The following is a 22500-nucleotide window of genomic DNA, read 5'->3' as shown; positions in this document are numbered from 1 at the left end:
CAACAATGCCCCAACTAAAGACAAAATCAACAACAAAACAATGGCAAATTATTCCAATATGGCCCGTGCATACGAAGCTGATTTTGAGACATACAAGTTTCTTAGGTTCATACAGTTATTACAGTCGGCTTTATTCACTAATTGCTTTACATGACTCTTTATATACAAGACGTTGTTATACTTGAGCTCCTTGCTTCTATTTGATTTGCTCAAACTTGTATCTCAAGAAGCTAAAATGACGTTGAGCTAAATGTACCCTTAACCCATTTAAGCCCAGTGGGCTCTCCCATCTTTCTAAATTGGATAAATTTATTTCCAAAATTAGGGATGTCTAGTATATTTATTTCTATATTTAGAATATTTCTTACAGATATTCCTTTAAGCAAACAGCGCAGACCCTGATGAGACGCCGCGGCGTCTCATCTGGGTCTACGCTGTTTGCCAATGCCTATTTTCTAGACGCTAGGCATAAATGGGTTAATACGTGTATTGTTATTTTATAAACCTTTCTACAACATACAGATGTAATTTTAATCAAATGAACCATGATAGACAATGTAAGCTAAAGTTAAAATAAATAATGATGAGAATAATTAGTTTCAAAGCTTGTTACTTTGGCTGCCCATTAGAACCGCTGAGGCTGGTCAGGTCGATATCGCCACTTCCGTCGCTCATAGAACAAAAACACGGCGTAAGCAGCTGGCAGTCGATTTCCGGCGACGGCTGGGAAAATGTTTCAGACGAAAGTGTTGACATGGTGACGACCAATGAAAACCACGTGACCCTATCAATTCTTGTGTTCATGACAACTTTCAGGTGATGTCTAGCATTTACCTACTTGATATAAATATTTCACATTAATTATCTCCAATGAATTGACACGTAATCTCAAAGTGCTTTATTCTTTCTATTTCGTTTTTGATTTATCGTACGGTCGTCTCATAAACTTGCCGGTATAAACAATCGCGTGAAAATTATTTCCTTCTACACTAAATTACACTCTTTGTTATGGTTGGAAATATTAACGTCCAATTTGTGTGATTATTTCTAACGATTTAATTTGTTCTGTTCCAATTTTTGAATTTCATAACATGACTATCCCAGATTAGTCACGCGTTATCAAAAACTTTATCTATACCCGTAGCCACATTTTTCATAACTTTTGATAACTTTAGTTTGCATATTTTTTTCAAGTTCATTTGGAAAAGACACCGATAATGTGTTGGATGTATATATGCCTCACACAATATATTATAATATACAACCTAACCATTCCTTACCATTATTACATGTCATAAAAAGATGATGCGTTACATTTTATCTTGAAAATCATATCTGCAATTATGCAGACATGTGATGAAACAGGCATACCAAAAAAGCTTTTAATCCTAACTGGGGACATCGTGTCTCAAAGAGAGAATGAGTTCGTGCCTCAATAACTAATGTACGTTGACGACCGTTATCTTGTTTAACATGATTATCCGTTATTATATTATATATTTATTATATTTAGACCGTCTTGAGGAAAAAATACAAAAAATGTAACATTGTAGGCAAAGCCAAAATATTAAAATAGCAAAGTTTATTTCACGCTTAAGATTTTTATAGTGCATATTTAATGATGTATATAGTATATAAAACAATAATAATACAAAATAAAGTTAAAGGCAAAGTTTAATATATACTTTTCAATAAAAAGGTCATACAGTTTACCTCATACTATATATTATGACATCACCAATATCCGTATACTTCATTTATTTCAATTTGTAAAAAAGTAGTCAAGTTTTAGAAAAAGGCAGGACGGTAAAGTGTGCTTAAAACAGGTTAACTTAGCGTTAAATTTTACGTATGTCGCATACAGCTGCAGAGAAATGTATTTCATAAATGAGTGTACTCATGGTTCATCAAATGTTATCGAGCGATTGTGCTTCGCGTGTACATAAAGTTATTGATAAAGTGTGAGTGGGTTTGAGATAGACATGTGATCTACTTGAAAAATGGGTACAACGCATTCTAAACCGTGAATAATTATTGCAAACATTGGACGTTAAAGTTTCTAAAATTACAAAGAAAGTAATGTAGTTACAAACGAAGTACTTTTTACTTGAAGGTAGTTTGCTGGCAAGTAAATATAATGACTATACACTAAAACAAAAGCGGAATAGAGTGGTAAAGAAAGTTGACCTTTCCTGTAACTCATTGTTGGATAATTAATGTGCAATATTTTTTATCAAGTAGGCATTTGCTGGACATAAATATATTTCCTGACAGTAGCCATGAACATCAATTTCGCGAGAATCACGTGTTTCTCATTCGTCATAACCATAGCAACGCTTTCGTCGCAGACGGCATCCCAGCCGCCACCGCCACTGAACTGCGAGCTGAAGTCGCCGTGTTCGTGTACTATGGACGACGGAAGTGGCGATGTTGACTTATCCAGCCTTAGTGGTCCCAGTGGGCAACCGATGTAACTTGTTTCCGTTTTTAGCATCATTATAATCCATTGACAGAAAAAATTCACAACATGGTATATTCAACCATTCAGCTCTCAATTTATATCAGGTCTTTGCTTGGTAATTTTGATCAACATGACACTAGTTTGTTTTAAAAGTTTATTTTATATTTTTGTTTTAAGGGGAGAACTTGCTAAGATCTAGTATCCTATAAAATTCATTCTGAAATAATATGCGTTTTTGATTAAAAAACTTACTTATAAATAAACAATACAGTATCATGGCTCCTTAGACGTAACCGTTCTACACAAAACGGTATGTAGTTTGTGTGTCAATAGGGACATCGGTTGGCCAATAATCAGAAGCGTAGTCAAAATAAGTTGCGAACAGTATTTCACTTATTTTATCTTCACTTATACATGTAGTCAAAAACGGTCAGTAAGTAAAGCATGCAATACACTTTAGTTAGTCAATAACGCATTAAAGACATATTGTCGATTATAAATCAGACTGTCAATTATTAATCAGTCAGTCATAACCAGTCAGTCAGTCAATAATCCATATGTCAGTCAGTCAATGCATCAGGCAGTCATTCGCTATTCTGCCGGTGAATCCGAAATCTGCCTGTGCATCTTTAAGATATTCATTCAGACCGATTTATAAATAATACACCAATCAATCATTCAATTAACAGCCAATCAGCAAATAAGTTAAAAGTTTGAAGAAAACGATCAGTCAATCGGTCAGCCGATCAACCGCGCAAGAAGATAGATTTAATAAATCCTTCTTCTGTCTGTCTGTCCATCCACCCTTGCGCCTATCCGTCAAGCATTATAATGTATAACACAACAAATTACCCAATCAATAAGCCAATCACTCACTTCCTCTTGCAGGTTCAAGGACGTTCTGGTGCCGGAAGAGGGCTACTACTACTCATACAGCCCTTGCGGCTCCTTTACGGAAGTAGAATGTCAAGACGCGGCGGTCTGTATCCAGGGCGGTCAATGTATCATGCTTTTCTTTCCTAATCGAAATATGTAGAGCGCCTTTAAATTAAGAACTAACAAACGTATCATTTGCAAACAAATTATGAAAGCATGTAGGAATCAAACTCATATGTGCATAACTGTTTATCAGCGGAAAAAACAACTTTGTTTTCTAATAAATGGTGAAACACGCCAATAGGTCATTCCTTTTTTATATTTACTGCGTCATAAAAATTCCCGATTCATGATGTATCGGCTGATAAAACAACTAGTATTCCAAAAAAAGAAACACATGTCTCAATACTATTTAACTGACCCCTGACCCCGACATCAACCCGCGTGGTTTCAGGCGTGCGTTCTAGACGAGAACAAGGCGCAGTCGCAGCAGATTGGAGACGCCGGGAGGACGTCCTTCAATTATGACGGCGATCACGTTGTCGTCGCCTACACTTCCGGGGAAGGTGTGCTCAAGTAATGTGTTGTTTTGTTTTGTCGTGGACAATTAACGTCAAGTTTACTTACATGCTGCTTTTTATTCGGACGGTAGAATTGTTCTTGGCAGCACTTATGTTGAGATAATTCTGCTGCTGCTGACTAGGATTTTGACTGCGACGACGACGATGATGATGAAGAATAAGGTGATGATTATTATCATGATGATGAGTTTTTATAAATATTAGTAGTAGTAATATAAGTATTATTATAATTATTATTACCGGTATTATTTGTATTATAATTATCACTACCGGTATTTGCATTATGCATTCCCTAGGCTAACAATGGTCAATCTGATCTGTGACTCGACGGCGTGTGATCCTATATTCGTGCCCAACGGGGAGCAAGGGGCGGGTCAGTTCGTAAGTAAATTACATTATTTATCTTAAACCAGAATGAAAATGCATATCTGTACAAACCCTTTTTGGGATCTTTTGTGAGCATTGGTTGAAAGTTCCGAAATTTAGCAATATTCTTGATCCAAAAGGAAGGCGGATTAGGGAGACAGTTAATTTAAAACAAAAACGACCTTAAAGATTTTGATGTAAATGGATTGAATGTAATTCAATCTTATATATCCTACTCTAAAAGTACTTTTCGAAACATGTCATTTAAACTGTTCTGTTTTACATGAGGTCAATGTTTATATAGGAAATGACGTTAACCACCATCTGCGCATGCCCAGGAAAGTGTACAGCTTCCGGTCCAACATCCGGTTGCCATTCTGGACATCATAGCAACGGAGGTTCGGTCGGGAGTATCAGTGTTGGAACAATCTTGGTGATCATGTAAGAACAATCGTAACGGAGATTTGCCTATGTGTGCCTTTAGATTTTTACAGGAATTTGCGGTTTAAATCGTCCAAAAACAATAAAAATGGAAAATATGGAGAAAAAAATGTCGATCGTTGACATTATTAAACAAACCTTTTATACATTTTATATAAAATGTAGAAAACTTAAGAGATGTAGGTCGTAGGAAATATACTGTAATTTGCGGATATAACCCTGGTAAATATTATAAATTCGCAACTCACAGACGGTTGTGATCTGTACGCAGCTTTGTCATTCGTGATATTGTACCATTATTGCAATATTTTGAAAGTATTATCAGACGTTTGCCATTGACCTTTTAGTTTCTTCGCCACAATCGTCCTGTACCTGACGGCCGGGCTCGCCTACATGAGGTTCCGGAAACAGTCCACCGGGAGTGACATGATCCCCAACAAGGAATTCTGGGTAGTCTTACCGTCGCACGTACTGGTAAGTGTTTTTTGCTTGCCATGTGATTTTGTCTCGGGTACAATACGATCCTTTAACAGTTTCTAAGTACAACATAATGATGTTATGAAAAATCAGGCGGATGCAATTTTACGCCATGTGCGCTATACACTTGGAGGCTTACTGTTCCTTGGTTGATCATTGAACAGATATGAGAAATATCGATATCGAGTCAAAAGCCCTATACAAATAAAATGTCTGAAATTTTGTATCTGAATACTTAATTGTCCGACATGTGTATAGATACTGGCATTGTTATTGTAGTAGCTGCTGCGGCTGTTATGAGCAAGTCGCCTCACAGTTGAATTTTAATTGGTGTTAGTAAATGTGCACAGTCGAAGCATGCATTTATGCGATATTAAAAAATAGAGCGAGTTTTCTGTATTAGTTTTGACTTGTATTGATCACTTTAAGTGCATATATTATGTTCTGATTTGGTTGTAAAGGTAAATAATAGGTTAATATTTCGCGATATGTTTAATTTTATATTTTGGAAATTTCAGAATGGCGGCAAATTCGTCGTGTCAAAAATCCTCCGAAAAGAAGCGAATTATGATACAATATGAGCGACATTCTGAACTCTCTTTAGTGTTATTATAAATTTTGCATCCTGACATCATTTAGACGACTTATGTAATTGTATGACTGTTGCAAAAGAACTCCTGATTTCCAGTTTTGCAAATATGAAACTAATATATCTAGTCCACATGTATTTAAAACTTTGATACAATTATTTATATCATAAATCTTTCCAATCACTTTTCACATTTAAGTCAAACGAAGCGTCTCCGTCAACGGCGAATTTCTATTTCATGTTATGTCCATATTTGAGCCGGTTTCTGGGAAAACTACATTTTCGCAAAGTATCTTCCCAAATTAGCGAGTGCATTCCGCACAGGCTAATCTTGCACTATACTTCCCGATTAGAGGTTATTTTCGTTTAGAAGAGATTTACTTTAAACGAAAATTCCAAATATCGAAAAAAATACAGACCTCATAAGCTTATCTGGCACGATACTTTACGCAGATGCATTAAGCCATGTTTCCCTGGAGACTGGCTGATAAGGTTTCGCTTGTCCTTTACTTTACTAGCTAGATCGCACATAGTTATTAACATTGGTCGTTCATCGTTAATTTACTATTTGTTAAGAATAAATATAAAGTGTGTAATAGAATATATATGTTTATTGTGTGTTTTTACGGTGTGTTTCAATAAATTGCCTTAGTTGAAAACTGATGATAAAGTAATATTTGCCGTGTTGTTTGATTGTTTAGACGCAATCGTTATCATAAACAGTCGGTTCACATGTTATATCGGCAATTTGTATATAGCGATGCAACTTCCTCCGCGCATGGGCATAACGAAGTTTGTTTTTCAATTGGATATGGGGTAGAAAAGTGCATTAAAAACCGTTTACATCAATCACAAATATTTGAACTTAACAACATTTTTTTTTAAAACAAAGAGTGTAATGTTGTGACGAAGGAAATGCTTTTCACGTAAAGGTAGTTATCTGACAAGTTAATATTACGACCAAACACCAAACGAAAGCGGAATTAAAAGAGTAAAGAAAGTGGAATCTTTTAAATTCACTGGGGAGAATAAATGTGAAATATTTATAAAACTCAAGTTTATTTTGGATATATCCTGAAAGTAAAATCACACAAGTACCGACATTATATATACATATTTATTTAAGTCATCTTGATTTAAGCCATATTTCATAAGATGGGCCGTGCTCTGTGGGGGTTTAATGCATGTGCTTTGAGTGGCGTCCCAGATTAGCGTGTGCAGTGTACACAGGCTAATCAGGGACGACACTTTCCGCGTTTTTGATATATGTTATGAAAGTCTCTTCTTTGCAAAAATTAAGTTACGGCGGAAAGTGCCGTCCCTGATTATATCCTGTGCGGACTGCACAGACTAATCTGGGACGACACTTTAAGCACATACATTAAACCCCGTTTTCACGGAGCACGGTCCAAATACCTTTGCATTCTAATTAAAAGGTTTTGTTGTGCAATAAAACACAACATAAACGAAAACACTTTCACATATGTATAAACCAAGCATACGGAATACCGTTAGGACCATCGTGATTACACATTAAAAATCAGAGGACGACAATGCGACAACGCGATAGTACGATGGCGGCAATTCTTTAAACATATTCATAGTACGTTTAAAATGTTCGCACATGTAAACAGTTAAAGCAAAATAGCAATCACTAGCGAATGATACTACCGTTGGTCATTTATAATTATAGTCTTGTTTTGCTCGGATTTTAGGTATTCACATCAAAAGAATGCAGTGCTCCAGCTAGGCCTAAATCGAAGGGCGCCGCGCCCTGCCCTCCCGAACCTCCGCCCTGCCCCCCGGAACCTCCGCCCTGCCCCCCCCTAAAAAAAAATAAAAAAAAAAAAAAAATTTTTTTTTTCTTTTTTTTACATTTGATAATTCATAAATCTCTTATTACATTGTAATTAGTTTAATCCTCATTGTAGACATTATATTTGAATGGTTTAATAATAATGGGAATAATACAATTATTTATAACATATAAATTAACATGCAATAGGAAGCATTCCAGAAACTCCCGCGCGCTCGAATGTGCCCTTTTCACAAAATACTGCGCGTCGAAAGTGCCCTTTTGACAAAATACTGCGCGTCGAAAGTGCCCTTTTGACAAAAAAGTCCCCCTGCCCTTTTCAAATCCTAGCTGGAGGACTGGAATGGTTTGTTATTCCGAAGAAGATCGTAGTGCTCACAATGTAGAAGGAAATGGTTAGCAGATTCAATTTCTCCACATGAGAAAATAGGACTGGCTAACAGTGATTTTGCAAAAGATCATTATCACCCCCGGAAACCCGATATGCTGGGAAAAGTTGGTTGTGCTTGGAAAAGGTGCCGATAGATTTCGCTGAATTTCGATAGGGTAAGAAAATCCAGAAATATAATTGTTTAAATGCATTTATGGATTAAAATATATTTTGGTATATGCAAAGGAGGTATTACCGTGTTTGTTAGAAAAATCCTGGTTATTATTATTCCGGATTTATTGAAATATGGCTATTTTAAAACGACGATGCAGGGATTTGTCCCATATTTAGCACTTTATTTACAAATTTCTTTAAAGGTATGCCAGTGAAAAAGTTTTTGCACCGACAATTATATCAACCAATGTCCCAGAGTAACATACAGTATCCGCCAGAGTTTCTTAAAAAAAAAATCGTATTTGTGGAAAAATTCGACTTTACATTCAACATGTTGATGAAACAATGATATGACCTGATGTAGTTCAAACGATGGCAAGATATGACAGGAGTGCAGTTCGTTTATAAACTTAAAGGCTCACTATTACAGCTGATTTATGCCCACTCTGATGCATTTATGATCATTTTCACTGAACTTTGAGGTTTTATAATTATATCCGTTATGAAGCTTAGTTAATTTCCAGCTTATTTGTATCTTTTTTTTTTATTGTTTGATTATCATTGTAAATGTAAAGCAATGGATTCAAACAGGTAAAAATATACGTCAATTGGGCAATCTAAACATTTATAATAATACTTTCTGCCTATAGTTCCAATTAGGGAAGACTTTCATAAATCTGAACTTAATTTGGATCTTTGGCTTAAAGTTGACAGCTTTGCAAACATCCCCGACAATTCACGTGTGTCAATGTCTGTTTCTTTTCGTTCTTTTTGGTAATGATGTATGAAAAATGTTAACTTTTGTTTTCAAAACCCAATTCATGCCTCCTTCTTATGTGTATTTTTATAGATAACTCGCAGTTCTCATCTACTGAAGCCCCGAGCCTTGAGGGAATATATTCAGCCAGATTTCAGCAAATTATAAAATTTAAAACTAAGACGTACTTTCCATGTGAGCGTAAAACGCATATTGAGAGAACCACTGGACATAATTTCGATGACTGATAATAAATATGAGATCGCTTTTTGGTCAGCTAACGTTCGAGTAAACAAGTAATTTTTCGTGTCCAATGTTTCAAATTGATAATGTATTTATGTAATAACTGATGAAACTATGATTTCTAAATATGTGAGCCGACTGAAGTCCAAAAATCTCGAAAATCTATACATGACCAGTATTCATGCGTAAGAATTTGGCAAGGTTACAACCATATTTATTAATTAATATTTATTAAATATTTATATTTAATCATTTTTATTCCAAAAATGTTTAGAGTTTTCCTTTCATTAGTAAATCTAGTGCTGGAGTCCCTAAATAGTGTCAGAATGTTTAAACTTACATAAGGTGTATTATCTATGACAGTCAATGGGGATTGGACAATTGAGGGAGTCCAGTGCAAGTGTTCAGGACAGTATGTGTTTGTTTTCTACGTAAGAGTATCATTTATCCCACAATTATTTCAAACAGTAACCAAATAGTAAGTATGAAACGTCTCAGTGCAAGGAACAAGCATGCAAAGCGCATAAATCAGCTGTAATAATGAGCTTTTAAGTTTATATACGAACTGCACTCCTGTCATATCTTGACATCTTTTGAACTGCACCAGGTCATATCATTTTTTCATTAACATGTTGAATGTAAAGTCGAATTTTTCCACCAATACGATTTTTTTTTAAAAACCCTGGCGGACATTGGTTGATATAATTGTCGGTGCAAAAACTTTTTCACTGGCATTATTGTAACCTTTAAAGAAATTTGTAAATAAAGTGCTCAATATAGGACAAATCCCTGCATCGTCGTTTTTAAATAGCCATATTTCAATAAATCCGGAAACATAATAACCAGGATTTTTCTAACATACATGGTAATACCTCCTTTGCATATACCAAAATATATTTTAATTCAAAAGTGCCTTTTAACAATTATAGATCTTGATTTACTTACCCTACCGAAATTCAGCGAAATCTATCGGCACCTTTTCCAAGCACCTCCAACTTTTCACAGCATATCGGGTTTCCAGGGTTGATTTTTCAAGGCGCAATCTTGCGTGAAGGATTTGACCAACTATTTTCCTTATATTTAATAATTCAGACGATCTTGTGAGATTTCTGCGTAGAGAAGCTTTAAAAGAGGAGAACGCGGGAGATTGTACAAGTCTGGCGAAATGGAATTCCACTCTACAGAAAAGGTAATCACGTGACTATCAAAAGGGAGTCAAGATGGCGACGTCCGCGACGAAACAGGTATTTTTCGCCGTTTTAAACCTTTGATTTCTTTTGCTTAATTTTTAAATGCCCCTAAATTTTTAGCTATATCAGTAAGAAAGTGATTAGCGCTTATTTTGTATTAATATTCGTTTTATATCTGGACTCATTCGCTACGAATGTTCTTAGCGGGAGCTGTAATTATGTGATGCAGACCATGGGGCGTCGTTTGACAAAATAAATGTCTATGTTGTTCATCTGTCATAAATGGTATCTTATAAAAAAGAGTGTTGGTGTTTTGGTTTGTTTTGTTTCCGGTTTTAGCGGAATTAAACCTTAACCCCTTATAAACGCACGTTGACGAGCTTGTAGTCTCTTATAAAATCTAATTAAATTAAAAAAATCTTTACTAGAATCAAGTTTTAAAGGTTCATTTCCAACCTTAAGATACTGGTGAGCAGCAAATAGCATAAAACCTGAACAGACAGCGAGTTACTCTCAGGCTAATCTGGTTTTATGCTGGTTTCAAAAGCCATATAAACTTTGATTCTGTGTGGGAAATGGTTAAATGAGAGAAACCAGGACAAAGACCAAGAATGAACGGACTCGATATCGTGGTTAAGATTATGTGCGGCTAATGAGTGCTTATCAACAATAATGAACAGTAGTGTTGCGGCCTCAAATTACTGTATGTCTGAGTTATTATTGTCAATTGTGTCGTTAATCTACACACGAAAGAGCAGAGGCCAGAGAATCGACACTTGTAGAACCCCTGCGGAGATGTTTGCCCATGGGGAAGCAGACTTAGCATAAAGGACGCGTTGTTCTGCGTACTGAGAGATTTTAATAAATCGAGAAGCTTATGTTGCATACACGATGATGATAGCTTTAATAGAATTTAATGCTGACAAACTCTGTCAATTTCATTTGAAATATCGCAAAAGACTGCTCGTACTTCCTTACCGTTGAACCTTGCTTTGCAGATATTATTGGTCATATATGTAAGTTCGTTCGTAGGGGAATCAACTTTGATAAAACTGTTTCGCGTTTGTAGAGGTTCACAATTGTATCCATTTTAAATGATGATATTGCATAAGCCTAATGAATGGTATTTAGCTTACGGATTTATAATGTTCTTGTATTTTCGAATACGTGACACAAATGTGAATATTGCCTTTTCGTTAATCTGCAAAAAATAAGCCCCTCTAAATATTATTATAGTAAAAGCATTGCCGTGAACGAGTTGCGATACGGGTTTGTTTCTGCTAACGTTCGTTTTGAGTTGAGGTCGTCCAATGAGCCACATAAAACTGCTGCTTCAGCATTGCTTCAATATGATAACATTTTTGAAACCTAGCTTTTTTGTTTCTTTTCTTATTAATGTATGAAAACAGTTGCTTCGACTTTTTAAAGTCATTGCAGCATGTGGCGGCTATAAAAAGTTTGATTTATACCTACACACCTACACTTAGATTTCTCAGTAGTATATCTTTTTGAATTATTTTCTACACATGTATAATATTTTAATTAATTAATGGCATACCAAGTATGGATAAGCTTACGTGCTCCTCGGTGTATTGGCTCACTGATAGCCTTAATCGTTTTGGAACCTTACATTCAATGTAAACATATTGAGTCGTGTTCTGAGAAAACTGGCCATCATGCATGTGCTTAAAGTGTCGTCCCAGAATAGCCTGTGCAGTCCGCACAGGCTAATCAGGGACGACACTTTCCGCCTTAACTGGATTTTCGTGTAGAAGAGACTTCCTATAATCGAAAAATACCACAATAGCAGAAAGTGTCGTCCCTGATTAGCCTGTGCGGACTGCACAGGATACTCTGGGATGACACTTTACGCACATGCATTTAGGCCCTATTTCTCAGAACACGACCCTATTTATCATCTCTGACCCAATAGGTAACGGAAGTCCAGAAGAAAGACAACATGCTGTTAGTTTGATAATAAGCACTAATGTTTAGTAAAGTGCACAGGCTAATTATAAATGATACACACAATAAGCAGGGTTTGATTTAGACCGACATTTCATATCTTATAGCATCGCAAGAAAAGACAATTCTACCACGGAACAGATCAATGATTTTTTACCACACAACATTATTATTATGCACATATTTATGTTTATTATTGGTTGTTCATCGTATTTGCTATTTTTGATTCCGGAATTGTGTGACTCATTCATGCGGGTTTTGATTGACATATGTCGCAACCATAACTCATCACTATTATTTGATACAAATTGCTTAAAGACGCACTTGCAACAATTTGTTAATTGCCCGAGCAGATAAATACAATTAATAAAATTATCTTTCAAAATGTATAATCTAGTTGTAGATACTAGTTGCAAAGCTGGAAATAAGGAGTTCCTTTGCAACATTCATATGGGTCGTGTTCTGAGAAAACTGGACATAATACATGTGCGTAAAGTGTCGTCCCAGATTAGCCTGTGCAGTCCGCACAGGCTGATCAGGGACGAAACTTTCCGTTTGTACGATATTTTTCGTTTAAATGAAGTCTCCTCTTAGCAAAAATCCAATTTACGCACATGCATTAAGCCCAGTTTTCTCAGAACGCGACTCATATAATGACATAATTCGTCCAACGGATTCCCGGATGAAAGCTTCATAATAACACTTCAGAGTCCATCATGTTGCTTATATTTTATTATAGTTCGCTTCTTTTCGGAGGATTTTGGCCACGACGAATTTCCCGCCATTCTGAAATTACCAAAATAAACACGATTTCCGCAACATATCTACATTAAAAACAAAATATTAAATTGATTATGCACTTTAAATCATCCACATAAGTAAAACGTAATACATGCAATTTTTCACAAATGCGCGTTAACATTTTGAACGAACAAAAATCAAAAATAAATAAATCTTAAGACTGATCAAACGCGGTATTTGACACAATAAAATAAATAATAAATCAAGCAACAAAAACATAGCGTACCAAGACGTGCGACGGTAGGACTACCCAGAATTCTTTGTTGGGGATTATGTCACTTCCGGTAGCCTGTTTCCGGAACCTCATGTAGGCGAGCCCGGACACCAGGTACAGTAAAAGAGTTACGAAGAATCTAAAATTAACAGCAAACAGCTGATGATGCTTGAGCCATTACAAATGCTGCACTTATTTTGCAAATAAGATAATAGTACACAATAAATCACAATACATCTTAGAGTTGAGATTTAATAATATTAATAATAGTATTAGTGTTAATATTTTCAATGGTCATATCCGCATAATTTCTTGTGGAAGATTTAGTTTATTTTCTATAACTATGCACCTCTTTTGTTAAAGTATACTTTCTGCTAAATTTGTCAAAAGAGTGTTTACTTATGTAAACAATCTACCGGTACTTTTGTTTAAATGTACGCTTTATTTTGGCCCAGTTCAAGCGTTTAGCCTTTATTCTCAGAAAGAAATAAAACTTTCAGTATATTTTATTTTCAAAAAATTGAACTTCTGGTTACAGCAGACTAGTCGTCAAAATAAAAAGGATGTGGCATTCTGATAACATTCCCATTTTCGTAACAAAGTTGACAGTTCAAACGTTGTTAATGTTGAATACCAATATTATCAACCACACAAGTTTAAACAAAAATGTATTGTCCGTGATAGTAGATATTTAAGAAAAAAAAACAAACTTCCCCGTCGTTCATAAACATTATGTATATGCATATATAATTGTAGATACGGCGTTCGAAATAACACCTGCTTTGTGACAAGGTCGATGCGCTTGTTTTTTTCCGGAAGCCTTTTTTCGTCATGCTGTTGTGTTCACGTAATTAATAAACGTGTTTATGGTTTACGCGTGTTTTCAGATTTATAATCACTACGCCGCTATATGAGTTTTACTGGCAATTACCAAATACGTTATTCGTATAAATAACTTGCATGTAATGACATATGTTTTAGGTTATCGTTGATGACATCCTATTTATGTAAATTGGACGTTCGACACTATCCGTCGATATGCCGAGAGAAACCGATAATTAAATTATTAACGAAATCGATATTACCCGATAACATACGAGTCTGCTTCTACCTACAGATAACATTTCCTTACCATCTACGTGGATAAAGATCCTGATCGATTGATATCTTTAGTTTCATCTTCATTTAACGTCGACAAAAGTTTGACCGCCGATTCGAATACCTCCATCTTCATTTCAATAGTTTTAATGAATATAACATGACAATTATACGACTTTGAGAGTCAGTTCTTAAAATAATCGTTTCTACGTTACATAATCCCATAATACTCGTTTTTACGATTTTTACGATAGAAAACCGCCAATTCCTGAAAAATGACGAGGAAGATTTTAGGACTGACGAATGTTTACCACATTATCCTTACATGAGCACCAAGATTGTTCCAACACTAAGGCCCCCAGCCGAACCGCCTTTGCTAGGATGGTTAGAATGGCAACCGGATGTTGGACCGGAAGCTGAACACTTTCCTGGGCATGCGCAGATGGTGGTTAATGTCATTTCCTGTGTAAGTATTGAACTCATATAAAAGCTACCACTTTACCATGCCAGTACTTTAACTGTCGGATACATTGGGATGACGCATATTCACTGCATGTGTATGCACATGTTTTACGTTTTCGTTTTAAATACTTGTTGAATGCATCCATCTACCATCTTTATAAAAAATACTGCTTAATTTATGTAATTATCAATCAATGTTTATTAGACGGCCTCAACGCGATTTGTACCGATTTGCACACACTTACTGGGTTGTTAGCACATGCACTTTTTGTACATAACTATTTATGAATACTATTTTATTTCATAATTTATTGAAATACATTTATTAAGTAAAAAAGCAGCTTGTCAGCATTAATTGTCAAATTAAAGTCGCTATGATTTCTAAGAAAGTTCTCGAATGATCATCTGGTCTAAAATATTATGTTTGTTCCCACAGACAGATTAAAAAAAATTAGGTCGGTAGGAGTTCGACAATGAAATACAGTAATGTACTAAATTTCTGTTTAAGAATGTTTCTTTAGCAATGCTTAGTTAATTTATACTTAAAGAAGCGAATATGATTACATGTAGCAAACATAAAAAACTACTTTGAATACGAGCACAAGTTATGGGTCGGCATTTAAATATGGTTCGGTCGGGTTAGTTGAAAGCAACAACTTCTTTACGTTTCAAATATAACATTAACCCATGTATGCCTAGCGTCTATGAAGAAGGCCTTGGCAAACAGCGTAGACCCCAGATGAGACGCCGCATTATGCGGCGTCTCATCAGGATCTGCGCTGTTTGCTTTAAGGAATTTCTGTAATAAATATTCTCAATATGGAAATAAATATACTAGACATCCCTAATTTTGGACATAAATTGATCATCATCGTGTTAGTCCTTGCAGTCCGACAGCATTAGTATGGGCGACACTTTCCTCTTTTTTAATGATTTTTTTCGTTTAATGAAGTCTCTTCTTTGCAAAAATCCAGTAAAGGCGGAAGGGTCTATAAAACGGATGTTCAGACAAACTACATTGATTCTTAAGAACGAAAACGAGGTGAATCAATTTTGCCAATAATTTCCTTAAAGACACATTCATAAAACCAAAGCTATTAACCCATCTCTTCTGACGGAAAATATACATTTATTTACTTACAAACTGACCCGCACCTTGCTCCCCGTTGGGAACGAATATAGGGTCACAGGCCGTCGGGTCACAGATCAGGCTGACTTCCGTAAGCCTACGAAATAATAACACAATCAAAAATTATAATAATGATGATAATAAAGATAATTTTATTTTAAATAATAATTATAATAATAATAATATTAGCAATCATAAAAAATACAATAATAATAATAATAATAGCAATACTACTACTACTACTACTACTACTACTACTACTACTACTACTACTACTACTACTACTACTACTACTACAACTACTACTACTACTACTACTACTACTACTACTATAACTATGATGGTGATGATCATAATTGTTTTCTTCTTCATCTTCATTGTCGCTGTCACCATCATCACGATCATAATTATCATCATCATCATCATCATCATCATCATCATCATCATCATCATCATCATCATCATCATCATCATCATCATCATCATCATCATCATCATCATCATCATCATCATCATCATTATCACCACCATCATCATCATCAATCATCATCATCATCATCATCATCATCATCGTCATCATCATCATCATCATCATCATCAGCAGCAGCAGCAGCAGCAGCAGCAGCAGAATTATCTCAATACAAGTGCTGCTAATAATATAAGTATAATAAGCAGTAAATAAGTCACATTTTTTACGACATGAATCAACAAATTACTTGAGTACTCCGGTACCGGAAGTGTAGGCGACGACAACGTGATCGCCGTCATATTTGAAGGCGGCCCTTCCGGAGTCTCCTATCTGCTGCGACTGATCCTTGTTCTCGTCTAGAACGCACGCCTGAAACCACGTGGTGGTTGAGTTTGGGGGTCAATGCGTGAACTATCAGTGAGACATGTATTGTGATGTTCGATTTATCGTTGTTTTGATTATGCTTTGTTTACTCGTATGTAAATGGTCAAAGGCGTCTTGCCGATATACCAAATAAAAAACTAAACTTGAAACTTGTTGTTTAAGCTGTCAATACACAAGCGTCGGACGATCAAAAGGCACAGGAATTATAAAAAAATTGCCCTAGGGGCATGTTCCACCATTTGCTAGAATCATGAAGAGTTGTCGTTGATTTTACTCATAAATAGCAACGTCAAATTATTTAAATTTCAGATTTCATTTTGGAAAGAAACGACGTGACACAAGTTAGAACGGGACATTGACCGTCCTGGATACAGACCGTTGCGTCATTACATTGTACTTCCGAGAAGGCGCCGCACGGGCTGTACGAGTAGTAGTAGCCCTCGTCCGTATTCAGAACGTCTTTGAACCTACAAGAAGTAAGTGATTGGGTTTCAGGTGATTTCTTAGGACTGCTAAGCTGATAGACGGACGGACGGATAGACAAACGAATTAAAGAATGACTTTGAATCTTCAGTCTAGCATGTTTGATCAAATTGCTGATTTACTGATTGTTTGATTGACAGATTTAATTACTTGCTAATCGGTTGTTTTACTGAATAACTGACTGGTTTATTGATTGATGTATCGGTCTGAAAACTATTTTAAGGACTCACTAACTGGCTGACCAATTATTGATCGGATGTATGATAATTATGTGATTAATTGTAACCGATTATGACGTACTATTTCGATACGTACTTTTAATACGTATCTTGCTAATTAATAAAACTTTATATAACAAACTTATGTCATTTGAATCAAAATAACACTGCATAGACTAGGTATAAATTGTAAGGTAAAGTTAAAATGTACAAGAAAGTGAATACCCTGTTATATATGAGAGAATTCTAATGATCCTACGAACGGAAATCACTTACTTCGGTTGGCCATTTGGACCGCTAAGGCTGGTGAGGTCAATATCGCCACTTCCGTCGCTCATAGAACACGAACACGGCGTCTGCATCTCGCACCCTCTGATCGGTGGTCGTGGTGCCGTCGCCAACGAAAGCGTTGATATGGTTATGACGAAAGAGAAACACGTGACCCTCGCGATATTGATGTTCATGATTACTTTCATTAGATCTATTAATGTCAAGCGCGGCCTATGATATATTAATATTTCACATTCAGTCTCCACACATGAATCGATCGGAAAGATCAAGTCGTTTTACTGTTTTTATTCCGCTATTTTTTTTATTGTGTACTTGCTATATTTACGTACCAACTAACTACCTCCACGTGAAATGAATTCATCACTACATTACAATCTTTGTTATTAAAATAACTTCAACTTAAAATATTCGCGATTAATGTTCACGGTTTAAACTGCGCTGTACCAATGTTCGAATTATATCCTATGACTATTTCAAATTACTCACGCTTTATCAAAAACTTTATCAATGCGTTACCACATTTGTCTCCGTAACTTCTCATAATTCATGCGTACAAAGTTCGTTTCATTTGATTTCTTTTGAAATACATCAATGTTTTTATGTATGTTTTTTTCTGATTTAATATATAATCTTTGTACATCTTTATAATGATGTGTATCTGAATTTTGTGTAAGGTCAATACTAATAATAAAAATAAATCAACAAAAGGATGCCCAAAGAATTTCGTTTCGTATCTAATTCAAATCGCCGCACTCGCCAGTAGAGTAACAGCAGGCAGAAATATAGTACTTTTATAACTTGATGTTGTTAAGTTGAACAATTTATCGGTCATTAAGGCCAAAGACTTAGCTAACTTAAAGAAAAATATTTGTTATGTTAATATTGACCCATGCTACTTGAATAAAACTACGTTAATTTAAATCGACTGTATTTGAACACGTTATGCCCGCGTCTGATAACGTTATCGAACCATATCATGTAACACCCTTAATAATCACATGAGTGTGATTAAAGTTTATATTGAAATTCTGTTCTCACTTTACACATTCTATATGATCTGTATTGAGGTCTACCTTTTTTATTTTAAAACTTTATAAGGCAATATTTAAGTTTAATTAGTATATGGGGAATTATTTGTGATTAAGAGTTCCATAGTTTCGTATATGTATTTTTTACAACATTATTTAACAGCCTTAATGTTGTTTTTTAACATAAATAGTTTCAAGATGAATACATTGTTTAATGTTATGTTCACTAATTTGATTATTGGACTGATCGTTCTGACTGTGAATTGTCAAAGACGGTGCGACCAGATTGACCTATGTTCCTGCAAAATGGACGATGGAAGTATATTGGATCTAACAAGTTTAGGTAATACAGATAACACACCAAGGTGGGTAATAATTCAATATATTATAGTTTGAATTATATACATCTAAATCAAATGATCAGGTGAATAACGAAATGTTATGCAAACCTCATTTAGGAATGCAATACGTAAACATAATGATAAATAGCGAATAGCAGGTTACTATCCTTTCTTTGTGTATTTAATACAGTAGTTAATCCTTAAAATGAAAGGACAAGGCTTGTCGATTAGTTGTTTTATTGGTTCCGAGCCTGAGATATTACAAAGCGATAGGGCAGAACCCTGTTTGTCTGTGTATCATACATATATGATCTGGCACGAGTTGTCGTATCATACCATATTTTATTAAACGAGTTCAGGAATTGTGTTAGTAAGCGAGCCTTTGGCGAGCTTACAAACGAATTTCCTGGACGAGTTTAATAAAATATGGTATGATATGACGAGTGTCAGATCTTTTTATCACATGCTTTTGAATGAGCAAATTTAATAAATATTTACGCAAAAATAATGATAAATCCCGAATGTCGTCTACATTTCGTGACGTCATTTGACGTTGCAACGTCATTTCAGCAAAATAACAAAATGCGATTGGTCAATAAACGAAAACTAAGCCAATGAAAACGCTTTAAAATGTTGCATTACACATGTGTAATAAAAAAATGTAACGGTTGTATTACATGGGAAACAGGGTATAGTATGTGATAAAACTACGTCGCCTTTTTACATAAATATTGACATAAAATCGCTGCAATGCTGCATTTTAAGCAAAAAATAATTTGATAATTGACCTTACATATTTTACTAATTACGGCATGTACCGTGTCTTAAAAATAAAATGTTAAGGATATACATTAAAACATACACTAAGGAACCTATATTTTGCGCGTGGCCTTTGTTTTTCTCTGTTATCAAAGTGCCATCCGTTATCCAAGTATCCGCATTACCAGTGTACTTTCATCGTGTAACATATCAGGTAGGGTTAGAATACAATAACGGCAAGTCCTTCCGGGCAGTTTTTTTATTCGTACCGAGTCTCATATGTTATATAAAGATTGGACAGTAACCTGTTTTTCTGTTGATGATACCTCCTTTTGAAGCGTTTTGAATTTGAAAGAATATTATAAATATATGCCTGTATTAAAATCACACTTCACAATACTTCTTTCCGAGCCAAAACGTCTTATGAAGCAAAGAAAATGAACATGTATTTTTTATTAAAAAGAAATGTCCATTAAAAGATATGTGGCGTATATCATTACTTTAAATAAAGTTATAAAATTTACGTTTCGAAATAATTAAATTACATATAAATAATTAAATTACGCCATGTGCGTCCTCACAAGTGTTATTATGAGTTTAATTTTTACCATCAAAATGAATGGCTTATTTAAATTTGATTAACATGCAGTTTTCTTTTTACACATTTAAATCACAATGTCGAAGCCGTGTGATGCAAAAACGGGCATTATGGGGTTTCGGCCAGCGAAGCACAAGCATAGCTTGCGCAATGTCGCAGTCTTGTCTTTTAGAAAATAAAAATTTGGCATCTCCTTACCAGACTGCGGGATGTGCAGGATGGAATACTAGTATACCAACGCTAGCCGCATATGGCATAATATCCATTTTCGCATGACGCGGATCTTTATTATCAGATTGCGTCTCTTAGATTGAACGGCTAAGCAAAATATTTTCCGATAGAAAATTTGAACTTATCTCATTAATGTTATTCATAGCAAACTGGTAAATTTTGGCAGCCTATTTAGAGTGCCAGGAGAGTTTTCCAAACGGTCTGACCGAGTACGGCAAACATTTGAAGTAAAACGATTTAACGATTTGCTGTTATCATGACAGTTTACAATTTCGGTATTGTCTGTTCCCTCATCATGAAAGCATTACTGTGTTAGCAATTTTTCTCAATAGGCCATAACGTCTTCACCTGACGATTTATTGACAGAGTACTGACCTTGAAATTCTGCGAGATGGTTTTAACGCGTAATTATATTGAAACTGGGCCACAATTCACATCTTTTTGTCTTATGAACATAAAGAGAGTGGTCCGTTAGTCATTATAACGAACACTCTTACATCCTTTACGCTGTTCACCGATACAGTGATGTGGCCAAAGCTCCGGGGGATTTCTCTCGAAACAGCCAATACAATACTAGTATTCAAATGTTTTTATTCGGTCTGGCTGGCCTTATATAAAATTATTCAATATGAATAACAGGGTTAAACAGCTATGCCGAAAAACGAGATCTTTGTTATATGAAATAATCGTTTATAAACTTATGAAAAGATAACTCAGAGTAATGTCCAATGAGGAAATCACAAAGATTATATTATACGTATTCCATTTCCCATAGGGTCACAATTTAAAACTGTCTCCTTTCAAATAATTTTTATTGTATTTCCTGTACATCAAATTTTGCAAGACCTGTATCATTTTAAATATAAATCTGTTCTTATTAAATACATGCAGTCAAAAATATATATGTCGAGCACCCTCAAGAAACGAGTTTCGAAAATGAAATTTTTACAAAAGCCCCGTTCTTCAATAAAATCTCATCTGTTAACGTAATCTCTTATAAAATGCACCAAATATAGCAGACACACGTGCAGGAATACAAAATCATAGGTGCAATCGCTTAATCGCTTTTTAGTCCGAAGAAACAATTAACTCTTTAGAAAAATGCAATACTTTCGAACGGGCTACGGAGGGATACGCAATGATTAAGTGCAATGCTACTAAAAGAATAACATTGCATATTCACTTCACTCAATGTTAAAAATTAATATTATTTCTTAGATTACATCTAGTTGTATATATTTAAGGTTGTCATGTATCCACTTCAATGTGATCACAGGTTCAAGGACGTTCAGTGTGCAGCAGAAATGAACTTCTATTCTTTCAACCCCTGTCAACCATTCACTGAAAAGAGTTGTACGGACGCTGCCGTAAGTGACCGATTATGCTTGCGTAGCCTGTACGATATGTGTAATTAAAATCGTGGCTACTTAAGCGCGACAAGCAAGATTATAATAGCTTGGTACAATCAAGCATAATACATATACCTTATTGTCAAAACATTTATTTTTCGGAGAATTCATTGGACCTCATTGCAAAATTCCGGCCAGACAAGATTTCCGTTTAGAAGAGAGTTTCAACGAAAGCAAAACACGGACATGCATCAGGCATATTTGTTTCCTGAGCGAAGCTGATATAAATACAAAAAATAAGATCGTACATCTCCAGATTTTCCATTTACTATTTAAGTT

The 22500-nt window shown here is 35.2% G+C and overlaps 3 protein-coding genes across 5 annotated transcripts in view; 1 reads left to right on the top strand and 2 right to left on the bottom strand.

The window, feature by feature from the left end:
• LOC127854435 (uncharacterized) overlaps positions 1-771 on the bottom strand; it is a 10167-nt gene extending 9396 nt beyond the window's left edge. The window contains exon 1 of the mRNA XM_052389470.1: positions 614-771. Within this exon, the coding sequence (XP_052245430.1) occupies positions 614-756 (143 nt within the window). The 5' untranslated portion in view covers positions 757-771. The remainder of the gene's footprint in view (positions 1-613) is intronic.
• Positions 1-18313, bottom strand: part of LOC127854430 (uncharacterized) — a 211662-nt gene extending 193349 nt beyond the window's left edge. Inside the window, exons 1-8 of one of the 3 annotated variants that reach the window (XM_052389463.1) lie at positions 18185-18313; positions 17841-18065; positions 17240-17330; positions 16727-16848; positions 16023-16107; positions 14745-14881; positions 13334-13460; positions 12392-13092 (exon numbers count right to left, since the gene is read on the bottom strand). In XM_052389463.1, coding sequence (XP_052245423.1) covers positions 13030-13092; positions 13334-13460; positions 14745-14881; positions 16023-16107; positions 16727-16848; positions 17240-17330; positions 17841-18065; positions 18185-18216 — 882 coding nt within the window. In that variant the 5' untranslated portion in view covers positions 18217-18313 and the 3' untranslated portion in view covers positions 12392-13029. Of the gene's footprint in view, positions 1-12391; positions 13093-13333; positions 13461-14744; positions 14882-16022; positions 16108-16726; positions 16849-17239; positions 17331-17840; positions 18066-18184 lie in introns of those variants that run through there. The other 2 variants (XM_052389462.1, XM_052389465.1) reach the window with 2 other exon arrangements.
• Positions 18314-18873: 560 nt separating this feature from the next.
• The window catches only part of LOC127854433 (uncharacterized), a 9300-nt gene continuing 5673 nt past the window's right edge, over positions 18874-22500 (top strand). Inside the window, exons 1-2 of the mRNA XM_052389467.1 lie at positions 18874-19248; positions 22089-22179. Coding sequence (XP_052245427.1) covers positions 19019-19248; positions 22089-22179 — 321 coding nt within the window. The 5' untranslated portion in view covers positions 18874-19018. The remainder of the gene's footprint in view (positions 19249-22088; positions 22180-22500) is intronic.

Source organism: Dreissena polymorpha, chromosome 13 (genome assembly GCF_020536995.1).
Source record: "Dreissena polymorpha isolate Duluth1 chromosome 13, UMN_Dpol_1.0, whole genome shotgun sequence".
Classification (NCBI taxonomy): Eukaryota; Metazoa; Mollusca; class Bivalvia; order Myida; family Dreissenidae; genus Dreissena; species Dreissena polymorpha.
This window is presented reverse-complemented; position numbering and strand designations above follow the sequence as displayed.